The sequence below is a fragment of the Heterocephalus glaber genome, unplaced genomic scaffold (genome assembly GCF_053883595.1).
Source record: "Heterocephalus glaber isolate CG9 unplaced genomic scaffold, H.glaber_assembly_v1.0 deba00001504, whole genome shotgun sequence".
Lineage (NCBI taxonomy): Eukaryota > Metazoa > Chordata > Mammalia > Rodentia > Bathyergidae > Heterocephalus > Heterocephalus glaber.
The window spans coordinates 51,754,946-51,767,664 of NW_028258324.1; the positions used below are offsets into that span (position 1 = coordinate 51,754,946).

The 12,719-nt window shown below is 32.2% G+C and overlaps 1 protein-coding gene across 11 annotated transcripts in view; it reads left to right on the plus strand.

Annotated features, from left to right (window-relative positions):
* The window catches only part of Naaladl2 (N-acetylated alpha-linked acidic dipeptidase like 2), an 891,856-nt gene that overhangs the window by 331,375 nt on the left and 547,762 nt on the right, over positions 1 to 12,719 (plus strand). For all 11 annotated transcript variants that reach the window (XM_087186985.1, XM_087186986.1, XM_087186979.1 and 8 more), the window contains one exon: positions 2,878 to 3,151. In XM_087186985.1, the coding sequence (XP_087043111.1) occupies positions 2,878 to 3,151 (274 nt within the window). The remainder of the gene's footprint in view (positions 1 to 2,877; positions 3,152 to 12,719) is intronic.

Consider the following 12,719-nt stretch of genomic DNA (forward strand, 5'->3'; position numbering starts at 1 on the left):
ATGTAGATATTGGAACAAAGTGATTATAATTCTGAGTTAAGCACAATGAAATACAATTTCACATCCGTTACATTTGCAAAACAAGACAACACCAAGCGTTATTAGGAATAAAAGAATAAAACTCTCATGAAGAGCTGGCAGGAGAGTAATCAAAATCCTTCTAACAACATTTTGGCATTTCTTAACTAAAGTTACACAGGTGCATATTCTATGAACAAATAATTCCTAGTCTAGAGAAACTCTTGTATATGTCTATTAAAAGTATGAATAAAAAATGAATAAAAATGCTCAATCCAGCATTGTTTATGACAATAAAAAATGGAGAACAAGTTAAAATATTTGTCCTAGGAGAACTGTTAAAAATCTGAAAGAATCTCAGATACACTATTCTGAGGAAAAAATGTAAGTCAAATAATTACTATATAAGATATTACTATTGCAATAATGAAACACATAAAAGTAAAGGATGAGGTGTATACACACAGATATATAATTTATAAAAACAAGGAAATGAGAAACAAATACATCAGATTGATCATTACCCTGGGTATCAGGATATGGGAAAGAATAATAAGAGTGTACAAGGGACTTCAATAATATTTGAGATATTCCACTTCAAAATCTGAGATTTTCCTTTCATTACCTACATGTTTTGCAAGCTATATATTCTTTATACAGTCAAGTTATCTCACAACATTAAAAATGAAGTTATAATGTAAAAACACATTTAATAAACTGAAAAAAGAATATATACATTCTTTAACTTTTAAGTTTCTATTTATACTGAATAATATTTAGAATTTCTCTGGAATTGGGCAAATTTATTCAATTTTACTTGATCTCCTAAAGAAGTATTTTATTTGTCTTTTGAAGTCATATAGTATTGTAAAATATAAGTAAAATATTCGGTGTTTGGTTGACAGGTTCACACTACAAAACACTTGGGAACTGAGATCAACAAAGTGAATACAGGTTTAACATGTCCCACACTCATTGATGTATTTATGTTCATTAGTTACTGGGAAACAAAGTTTAAACAGTACTCAAATTTTTCTTCTTTTTTTGGTTAATATTTACCATATGTAGTTAAAATTGCACAAATTAAATGTATATTTTAAAATGTCACTTTATGTTTTTCAAAATAACACTATTGAAGTACTTCTGAATGACTTTTTCAATCAAATTTAGTGAAGTTTTGACTCAGTTTACCTGCCCAGTCCCATATAGTTCAGGGGAAATACAGTAGTCATAGGCAAACAGGATGTGGGGATATAGAGAATAGATTAAGGAATGAGTGAACAGGGTAGAAAGCAGGCCAGTTTCAAGGGGAATCAAAAATGAAACTCTTTTAATCTGATCTTTCATAACATTTAAGTGTTACTGTACCATTGATTGGTAAAACTAGATACTTATAAGGGAATTCAGAAATATTAGAAACAACTTCTAAAAAGACAACAGAAACCTTGGTTTGGGAGAACATGGCCATAATCTCAGCTACTTGGGAGGTTGAGGCAGGATTATGAGAAGTTCAAACCTAGCCCAAACAATTGGGGCAACACATTTTCTCAAAACTAAAATAAAAAGGGACAGGGATATATTATTATATCATGCTTTCCCATACCCTGAGCCCCAGGGTAATTATCAATCTGACTTTTTTTTATTTCCCATTACTTTGATTTTATAGATTTTAACTGTGGGTATATAAGTAAAAAGGGCTAAGGATATTTCTCAGTAGTAAAGCACTTGTCTAGTTTATGGGAGGACCTGAGTTTGATCCCGAATATTGACCAAAAATATCTAGGAAATTGTTTATTTTTGCATCTTCTTATATAGGCCAGTTTCCAAGCTATTTCAACAAACCTACCTTTTTTTCCCAATAATACTTTGCTAAACTATTGTGTCTTCTTATTCTTTTTCCAGATGTGTTCTATTTGGGGTTTTTGCGGGTTTTGAGGGTTTTGAGGACCTAGTATATATATATATATATATATGTGTGTGTGTGTGTGTGTGTGTGTGTGTGTGTAAAAATATAATGGGAAAAATAATAATATAAAAATTAACCTTAGGTAATAACTTGAATGGCAATAAAATTCTCATAATAAATACATTGTCACTAAAAAAAGAAGGTAGTCATGATTTGGTTCTTTTCCATTTCAGCTACAAAATTTTTAAAATCTGCATTAATTCTCATGATTATTAAGTTCCCATGTCTGATTGTATGCCACATAGATTTTTGTCTAACTTATAAAATATTATAAATAAAAATAGGTGGTATCATGGCAGATGATACCACTTATCTATAGATAAGTATAGGACCATAAAAGACATAAACACAAATTAGATATTGGTTTGCCAATCTATGTTTTGGTTTTACTATTTGAATAGTGATTTTGTTGCTCATAATATTGTGTAATTTGTCATATAAATTGAACCCAATGGTCTTTCTATTATTTTAAATAGCAATAGTTGTATGTTAATCAATAATTTTATATGGAATCACATTGAGCACAATACAAAACTATCTCAACCAGCATGACACATGCTTTTGGAACTGATTTTTAAGGGGATTATGTTAATATTGATAGAAGGATTGGAGCCATAAGAGAATTAGATGGCATTAATCACTCCTCTCTGCAGTCCCACGGAGCTTAGTTCTTAATTTAAGAAATTGATCCCTCCTGCTTGATTTACTACAATTTTTCTATAAGCCCATATGCTCTACCACACTGTAAATTTTTGTGATAGGATCTTCTCTTCTTCATTTTTCCATTTCCTACAACACCTATTAATAATTGTTCACATAGTGAACTGTCATATCTGAAAAGAATAAAGACTTCTCCTTTGTTTAAAATGTGCTTTTTAAATTTTTTATTTCAGAAATTTTGTAGAGCTGTATAAAAGTGAAGATGACATGGAAATTTCAAAGACGATTAAGACTCACTGGACTGCTTTGGGCTTAGAAGATGTACAGTTTGTGAATTATTCCGTGCTGCTAAATCTGCCAGGCCCTTGGCCCAGCACTGTGACGCTGATCAGCAGCGGCCAATGCTTTCATCCTAATGGCCAGCCTTGCAGTGAAAGGGCCAGAAAAGACAGCAGCCCAGACCTGCTCTACTCCTATGCAGCTTATTCTGCCAAAGGAACTCTCAAGGTAATATGACCACTTGTCTCTGTCATTTACAGTGAAATGGAATTAGGAAACAACAGCTTTCATCTAAATTGAACTAGCTGACAAGATGCAACATACAAAAGTAATCATTAAACATTCTCAATGTGAGGGCGCCGGAAAAGGGAAGGAAGCTAGAAATTGGCTGGTGCTTTTCTTGTCATATTTTGAAAGTGAAAGTAGGTTAGAAGAATTTAATCCAAAAGTGTTGAATATGTGACCGAGTCATTCACATTTTTCTCAGACCATAGAGTGCAAGTTTATTTCACTTATAGTCTTGAAGAGGCAAATTTTAATACATTGATATGGAGAGAAAGAATGGAAGTGGAGGGGATTGTGTTTTGAGAATGTGTATGCACATAAGAAATGAGGTGGAAAATTGACATGATTTAATTTAAGACACATTTAAGACTTGAAATACAGCACTTCTGCTTTCCTGATGGAAAACACATGTGTTAGGGAGCCAGGTGTAGATTCTTCCTCCACCTTTACTGGGTTGGCTCCACTTTGGCGCTGTTTTTTTGGCATAGTAGTTAAGTGCAAGGCTATTAGAGTCACATGGATTAGTTTTAAATCTCAGCTCTGCAGTTTTCCACTGTTACTTAGCCATTCAGTGCTTAGTTCCTTTATCTCGTAAGGGGAATAATAATAGGTCCAACTTTCTTAAGCTGTTATGAGAATTAAATTATCTAATATATGTTTATCTTAGAGGGCAGAGTATGGTCTATAGTAAGAATATGTAAGTTATATACAGCATTGTAATTGATCACTAGTTTCCTACTATTATAATGGTCTCATTTAATACAAATTAAATGTTATGCTTCTGACTGTTGTCATGATGTGATTCTCTGAAAATCTTAATTTTTATTAATTATGGTTAATACATAAAATATTTAAATCATTTACAGCTATTTTGCAGAAATACTCAAAATAATGTAATAGTGAATGCTTGTTCCTAATACAAGCTCTTTGTGGAGGCAACGGGGAGTGGCAGATGCAACTTTACTTGTGTTTCAGCATTGCTTCTACTCTATGGTGTATTATACTCTGCCTCTTAACAGTGCTGCAAAAACCCCAGCACAACCTTGAGAAGTTTTACCATTAAATTAATTAGAATTTAATTTAATGTTAAATGTCTGCGGTATTCCTACTGTAGAACTCATAATTTGATTTGATTAATATACATTATTTCTGGTAGGCAATAATGGAAATGAAACACACCTGCATATTAATAAAAATAGAGAGCTGCAGCCAGCAGCCTTTCCTTGGTTCAGGAGTTTTGGCATTAAGCCGAAGTTTTAAAAGTTAGGTGCGTATTTTCTCTCAGATTCCTAACCTTCATAAGCCCCATACACTTCCTGCCTTCTCTTTCGTCCAATTGGCTCAAATCCAGCAAGGTAATTTTGTCCTCTAGCAAAAGCATGTCTAAAACAGAACAAGGACAGAAACACTAACAGTTCCTTGGAACTGCCCCTACCTACTTGCTTTTCACTTTATTTTGACAAACATTGACAACTGCTTAACTAAGGTGATATGGAAAAGCCATGAATCTACAACTTGTGTCCTTAGCATGGTCCTTTGTCATAATCTGTTGGCCCATTGTACTAAAGGCAGGACAAGACTGAATAAATTCCATAATATGAATCCATATTGCTGAGAGTTTTCTACATTTTATCTTATCAGTTATACATGTTTAGTTTCTTTGATTCATATAAAAGGAAGCCAAAGTCTACTTCTTATTCAAGGAATTTTACAAATGTCCAGGAAGGTATAAGTCCTTATTGGGTACTATTCCACCATTTGTGAATGTATTAAAGCTACCATTTTTAATAAAAAGGAGTTAAAATGTTTTTTAAAAAGCTAAATTAAAAGGGATAAATTAAAGTGTAAATGAAGAAATACACTCCATCTTTCAAATATTAGGCCTATACAAAAAGGATTATTCAGGAAACTAAAATTTGATTATGGATAAAACAAACATCTTGTATTTGAAGAACATAGTTTGAGAAGTTAATCATGCAAATTAGATTAAATCATTGACAATAACTATTTTAATAATTGTAGTAATAGTGAAAATCTTTTACACTAAGTATATAAAAATTTGAATGTCTATATCTAGAAAGCATAAAACAAGTTATTGATACTGATATTTTAAAACTCAAAGTATAATAGGATTATTTTCCAAATCAAGAAGTTTCTAGGTTGACTATTGTATATGCGTACAGAACACTGGTGTATATTTTAAATACATGTTTTAGAGAGCTATTGGGATTCACATATTATAATTAATAAGGCATCAGTAATTTTTCTGTGTTTCTGCAGACCTTTCCCTAATTCAAATCAAGCTTGAGTGGTGCTGCTGATGATCTGGGCACACCTTCTTTCTGATTTTGAGTACATTCTGTTTTCATGAATTTCTATCAGGCAGAGCCATTAACAAGTTCTTAAATTATTCCATTCTGACTGCCAGCAGAGCTCACTGTAACTTTTGCTTTTGACAACGTTATTTGTAGAAGGGGAGTGCCCCTTTTCTTTGGAGAGCTGTCATGTCCATTCATCATAGGACCGTTTTGTATAAGCTTCCAATTTGTGCTTTCTGGTAACAGTCTAAATAGCATTTGTGGTATCTGAGATCTACTTCAAAAGCCTACTTAGTGCCAGCATGATGGATGGTGTACTTTACAACTTCTTTGTAATTCATCGTGCACTAGAAAGGTGACATTGTTTACCCCATCATAATGACAGGTGGGTCAGTAAAAGGGTCCAAAGGAGAGTTGTCCTGTCAGATGCAAAATACATATTAAAATGGATGCATAAATAATTTAGCATGAATGAGGTTAGCGTCAGGGAATAACCAGTAATACATATTTTTATAAGAAGGTAAGTACTATAAAATCATCATAAGGTTAAAGACATTGGTAGAGAGGGCTGACAATTTCTGGTCAATTTTATAAACAGTACATATGGCATTTATGTAATTCCTGTGCAATTATTCTTTAGTCCCTTGTGAAACCAAGTCAGATGTGGAAAAGCAAAGCACAGAATTAATATTTAATATACATTGGTTACATTGGTTTCTATTATGTTCTACTGTTTTAGGCAGGGGAGTTTTTCATGTTCTCATACATTATGGGGACATTGGATATTTCCCTTCTGTGAAACATTGCTTTTTGTCTAAAAGACAAGTCAGATTATGCAATTCTACGGAGAAACTTATTTTCAACAACTCATTAACTATGGATACATACATTGTTAATAACAAATTTATCACTACCCTGTTCTGTAGACAGAAGAGTTCAAGAGCCTTCCTTATCTGCTGAACAAATGTCAACTGATCACCTCTCATCTGTATAAAGGAAATAATAATAGTCACATAAAAGGTTATTGTAGGGAAGAAATGATAAAAATCATACAAAGTGTCTGGGACCTAGAGAGTACTCAATGAAGGTTAGAAATTGTTATTTCATACAAAGTAGGCACATTTAAATTGAATCAATGAAGAAAATATCGAAATTGCATATCTAGATTTGGAAGTACAAACTTTCATCATATTTATAATGCTGTCTAAATATAATCTTCCCATCATCTGTTTAATGTGACAAATATTAATTGTTAGGTAAAAACTCTTTAATAAATTTGAATAAATAAGACAGTATACATAATACTCACATTATATTTTTAATTAAACTGTAGGCTCAAAGACATTAGACAAGAAATGTTTTATTCTTGAAGCAGAAGGATAAATCATGTCAAGTTGAACTTAAAGAGCAACTCTTGTCTTAATGTATAAAATATCAAGACAATAATTAAACATATGAAATCTGAACACTTTATCAAATATCTTGTCAGAAAGTCTTAAAGAGAAAAGAAAATATTACCACTGCAAGTAAGTCTGGGATAATTTATAATCTTATGTCTATTTTCTCATAATTAGCAAAATGTTAACTTTCTCTTTTATTTATTATTATTTTCTATTATTTTCAAACAAAAGTGCACTTACCCATGTTAAGACAAAAAGCAGAGCTGTATGCATTTTTCTCTGAATGATTCCTGTTACAGACAAAAATATCAGAAAGCTAGGGAAGTAGAGTGAAATTTTATTATTTAAATTTTTAGTGTCTAAGTTTGAAGATGAAGCTTCTATCTCATCAAGAGAGAAATGTGAGCTCGAATCAGTTTTTCAGTAGTGTAAATGACTTGGCATTTTGTCTTTCTCCTTTCTTTTTCTCTTCTGGCATCCTGTTTTTGTTTTGTTTTGTTTTGTTTTTCTTTTTGGCAACAGAGTACAAGTAAGAGATGAAAGTTGTAGCTGTATATCAATGCTATTTTAAAAATTTGTGTACAGTCCCTTTGTCCAAATGATGTTCTGTTTCTGGTCTCATGAGCTCTGTTCACTAATTCAATCAAATTAACAAAAACAATTCCTTCCATAATTGCAACTTTTTGACTTGATGATAATAGCATGTGCTTAGTTTCCACATATTTAGGTTATATTTTCTGTTTTAAAATTCATAAATAAATATTCACATAGAAAGAAGTAATCTCATGAAACATTATCCCTAGTTGAATACTGGCTAGAGAGGTTATATCTTCTGCCTGGGAAAGATAACAAGAGCCTAACAATAAAAATTTTGAAGAAAAAGTAGATGAATTTAACTAAGTGGGTAAAATGTAATGGTCTTACTTGGTTAGAACAAATGTGGCATTTTTAGTGAAAAATGATTCAAAATAGACTTTTTAATTTGACTAAATTTATTTCTAAAGATTCTGAGTTACCATAATTTTATTTGACAGAAAAATCTAGTGTTTTTATCTGATTCAATATACAGTATATGGTTAGAATGTTAACTGATAATCAAACTTCCTTAGCAAATTTAACTTACGTTCAGATTTTATAAAATGCTAGTACTTAAATATAATCATTTACAAATGAGATTTACCTCTTTTCAGTACATTTTGCAAATTCGTTTCAGAACTGGAGAGTTATGGTCCTTAGATTTCCGTGCTATTTCAAAAGACTAATTCAATTGATTTTGGAAGGAAAATCCTGTCATATAATTTCATGGCCTCAAGAACGAATTCTCTAAAATGAATTTTAATTCCTTCAACTTTCATCCTTACCTTAATAAGTTGAGTATTATTAATTAAATGAAATACCCCATGATTATTAATTTGTCATTCCTTATATTTTAATTTGGTATTGAAAGATTGACTAATATAAAATTTAGCCAGCTGAGTCTCACTAATATAAAATGACACACTCAATATTCAGCAAAGAGATAGTGAGTGCCTTTTATATGTTAATCACAAGGGACACAATGATAAATAAGAACTCTTTGGAACATGTTACAGACAATTGGTAATCTACTAGGAGAAGGTGATGTTTAGGTAAGCAATTCTAAAACTGTATGAATTGACATTGCTATGAATATTAGCAAGTTATTCAAACATTTAAGCTCCAGTTTCTTCAGCTATAAAATTCTTTATTTGTTAAATATACTTGTTCTGAAAATACCCCCCAAATGGTTGATACAATCATAGTAAAATGCCTGACACTGGGGATATAATGTGTTTAAGTAATGATTTTATTTTCCTTTTATATCATGTCATAGTAGTTCTATATGCACTAATCCTCATCACACACACACACACACACACACACACACACACACAAAACACACCCTGTACTCAATTGACTACCAGCTGGAATTTCTGGTGAAGTTTCTCTTGCCCTTAACTTGCTCTTGCCATCAAAAACCTTTTTTTATAAAAGTTATTTTTAAAATTAGTTCGTATTAATAATACAGAAAAATGAGTTTATTTTGGTATATTCATACAAGCATTTAAAACATCCTTTATTTTTATTTTTATACTTACTCCCCTTCCCTTTCCCTCCCCTTCTTCCTCCCTTTTCCTGTTTTTTAATTGTCTCCCTTTTCCACTTCTACATTCTTGTCATCTCTGTTTCTTTTCTTTCTTCCCTTTCTTTTTTCTTAAGATTCCATATTTGAAAGAAAACGTGATACTTTATGTTCTGAGTCTGACCTATTTTGTTTAACCTTACAATCTCTAGTTCCAGTTTTCTGCAAATGACACAATTTCATTCTTCTTTAGTTATATAAAATGTGAGACATTATGAATACAATAATATCCCATTATTTATACATATAATGTTTTCATATATATGAATAATTTCTCATTATGTATGCATAATACTATATTTTCTGTATCCGTGCATCTGCTGAGAATGTAGGGGAAATGGTATGCTTTATAGTGTTTGGCCCATGTAAACTTGTACAGCTACCATAGAAGTCACCATTATGCATGGTCCTTCCAAAGCTAAAAATGCAGATACCATTTGATCTGGCTGTATCACTCATTGGAATATTCCTGAAATAATTAAATAAATCACTCTCTAGTGATCAGTACATTCTTTTTCTCAGCTGCCTTTTGAGCAACTCTTCTGCTTTAGCACTGCCCAGGCATTAGCTTTAAACTCTACTTCTAACTCATTCCTGTTTTCTAACTCAGCCACCTCACAAACTTATGTTGTACATGTCCTAGCACTTTAGAAGGCCACACACAAGTGTTCCAATGGTCAAGCCAGCTCATCCCTGCTACTGATTCTGTTGCATCTTTCCTAATTCTGTTCATCACTCCCCAATTCCTCGTGAAGTGATGTCCTGGTGGCCATTTGAAACAAACTACATTGAGAATGTTTAAACCATAGAAAGTTACCAGTGCTACAGATCAAGAGTTTCTTTTTTATCTGCCTCGGGTTGCGGGGGACATTCTACTATCATATAGTTTCCTAGCACTAGCAAAACGTAATAGACTAGATCGCCAGGTACAGCATGGCAACAGTATTTAGGCGGGGTGCACAGAGTGCACAGTAGGGTAGAAAGTGGGTGTGTATTCAGAGTCCACCGCAGGTCACCTACTTATACATATGGCCAAAGAATCCACTCAAAAGCCAATAGAATTGTCAGAGGCAGATCATGTCATTCAGATTTCAGGATTAGAGATGGGCAGATGTTTACTTTCTCAACAGAGCTCATGGAAGGTTAAGAGGCAAGATTTTTCAAGAATTCTCTCAGAAGTTTTATGAGATTAAAAATCTTCCTGGGATATATATCTGTTTCCTGGAGTATTTGGCGAAATAAGTGTCTATTGATTTTCCTCCTTCTTGCTCTTGAAACCCCCAGGATTGGCCCACTGAGTGTCACCTGGAGTTTTAGTGAAACACTATTTCTCTACTGCTCCCTATTGTTACCCAGAAGAGTTGATTGGGTTACACAGCTTTATCCCCGGATGCTGATCTCTAAAGCGATTGTACAGGGCTGTTGTTGATACTTGGATTTAGTTTTGTGCTTTGTAGGACTCTTGTTCATAGTTTGTGTCAGGAAACAGAATGAATAGATTTAAGCATAGGAAAAGTGACAAAATTGCAGAAAATCTGATGTTATTGCTGACATTCATAAAAATATATAATAGGACTAACTTCTTTTTACATGATTTATATTATTCTGTCTGCTATTAAGAAAGATCTAGATCTGGTTTCTCTATACTGCCACATTTTTCATTTCCAAAATTTGTCAAACTAATGGAGGTAAATCTGTTTTTCTATAAAAATCTTAAATCTCTTTTTTTGGTAAAAGTTGAACAAATAATCAATATAGTATCACCCCTTTCAGCTACACATCACCTCATATTTATCACCTCTTATTCTTTCCCTGATTTATAAATTTCCTAAAGTTCTACCCTTATCCAATTCTCATCCCTATAAGAAAAATAACATCCTACTCCAATAGTCATGTTTTACTTCTTAACATATCTGATGTCTGTTTTATTTAGAACAGAAGTGTCTGTTCATTTCAGATGCCCATTTTTGGACTGAGTATTTAAATTTGAGGGGTCTGAATTTTTTCAGTTCTTTATATATTCTAGATATTAATCCTTTATCGGAGGAACAGCTGACAAAATATATTTCCTACTCTGTGGGTTATTTATTCACTCTGTTGGTGGTTTCTCTTTGCTGTACAAAAGCTTTTTAATTAGATGAGATCCAAGTTACTGTTTATTTGTGATATGTCCTGTGTGATTGGAGTTTTGTTCATAAAGTCTTTGCCACCGCCTATGTCTTCAAGAGTTCTACCTATTCTATCTTCCAGCAGTTTTTGTGTTTCTGTTTTAATATTTAGATCTTTGATCCATTTCAATTTTAGTGTAGTGCATGGTAAGAGATACAGATCTAGTTTTAGTCTGTGGTATGTGGAAAGCAAGTTTTCCCAGCACCATTTATTAATGAGGTTATCTTTCTTCTAGTGAAGATGTTTGGGCCCTTTTTCAAAGGTAAGGTGGCTGAGTGTTTCTGTAGAGTTGTTTCTGCACCTTTTAGTCTCTTCCATTGATCCTTGGGTCTTTTTTTTTTTTTTGCCAGTACCATGCTGTTTTTATCACAGCAGCTTTGTAGTGTAATTTCAAGTCAGAGGTCATGATGCCCCCTGCCTTGCCTTTGTTGCCCAGAATTGCTTTTGCCATTCTAGTTCTCTTGTGGTTCCAAATGAATTGTAAGATCATTTTCTCTGATTCTGTGAGATATAATATTGGGATTTTGATCAGGAATGCATTAAAACTGTATAACAATTTTGAGAGTGTGGCCATTGTTACTATATTGGTTCTTCTTAACCAAAAACAAAGGATATCTTTCCATTTTCTGACATCTTCTTTGATCTCCTTTTTCAGAGTATTGTAGGTTTTAGTGTAGTCTTTTACTTCTTTCAGATGGATTCTTACATATTCATTTGTTTGGATGCTAACTGTGAATGGGATGTAATTTCTTTGGATGCTATTGTGAGTGGTGTCGTTTCTGCTATTGTGAATGGTATGTAATTTCTCTCAATGAGTTTGTTACATACATGTTACTTTTTAAATATTAGGCAAATAATACAGATGAGTAGCAAGTGTCCAAGACATTATTTATTAAATTATGGAAAAAGTTAATTTTTTCCCCTAACAGTCTTATTTTTTTAATGTAGTATATAGTTTTATTCTAGACTCAGTATATTTCATCTATTGACTCTGAAGGCTGAAGATTTATAATATGGAAATTGAATTCTAAAATGATCATGTTTCACTTTGGCTAAATTACTATATTACAATCATTTCAACTTAATTTTTTAAATTTTTTATTCTTTAAATAGATATACATTATATGTTAGATTATAAAACTAAAAATATTTTATAAACATTAAATAACAATTAGCAACTCTGGCCTACATTTTGTTATCCCTGCTATTAAATTATGGTCACTGTGCCATTAAACATTTTATTTGGTATATAATTATAGCCAAATATATATATTTAGAGAAAGAGTCCATCAAAAATATATGCATACTTCAGGGAAAGAAAAATTTGTATAAATATTTTAATACTAAATTTATTAAGACATCATGAGATTAATACAAGTTACCTTTCACTTCTACAATTAGAAGAGGTGCACAGCCCAAATCCCCATCAAATGGAGACTGGATAAAGAAAATGTGTTTTTTTA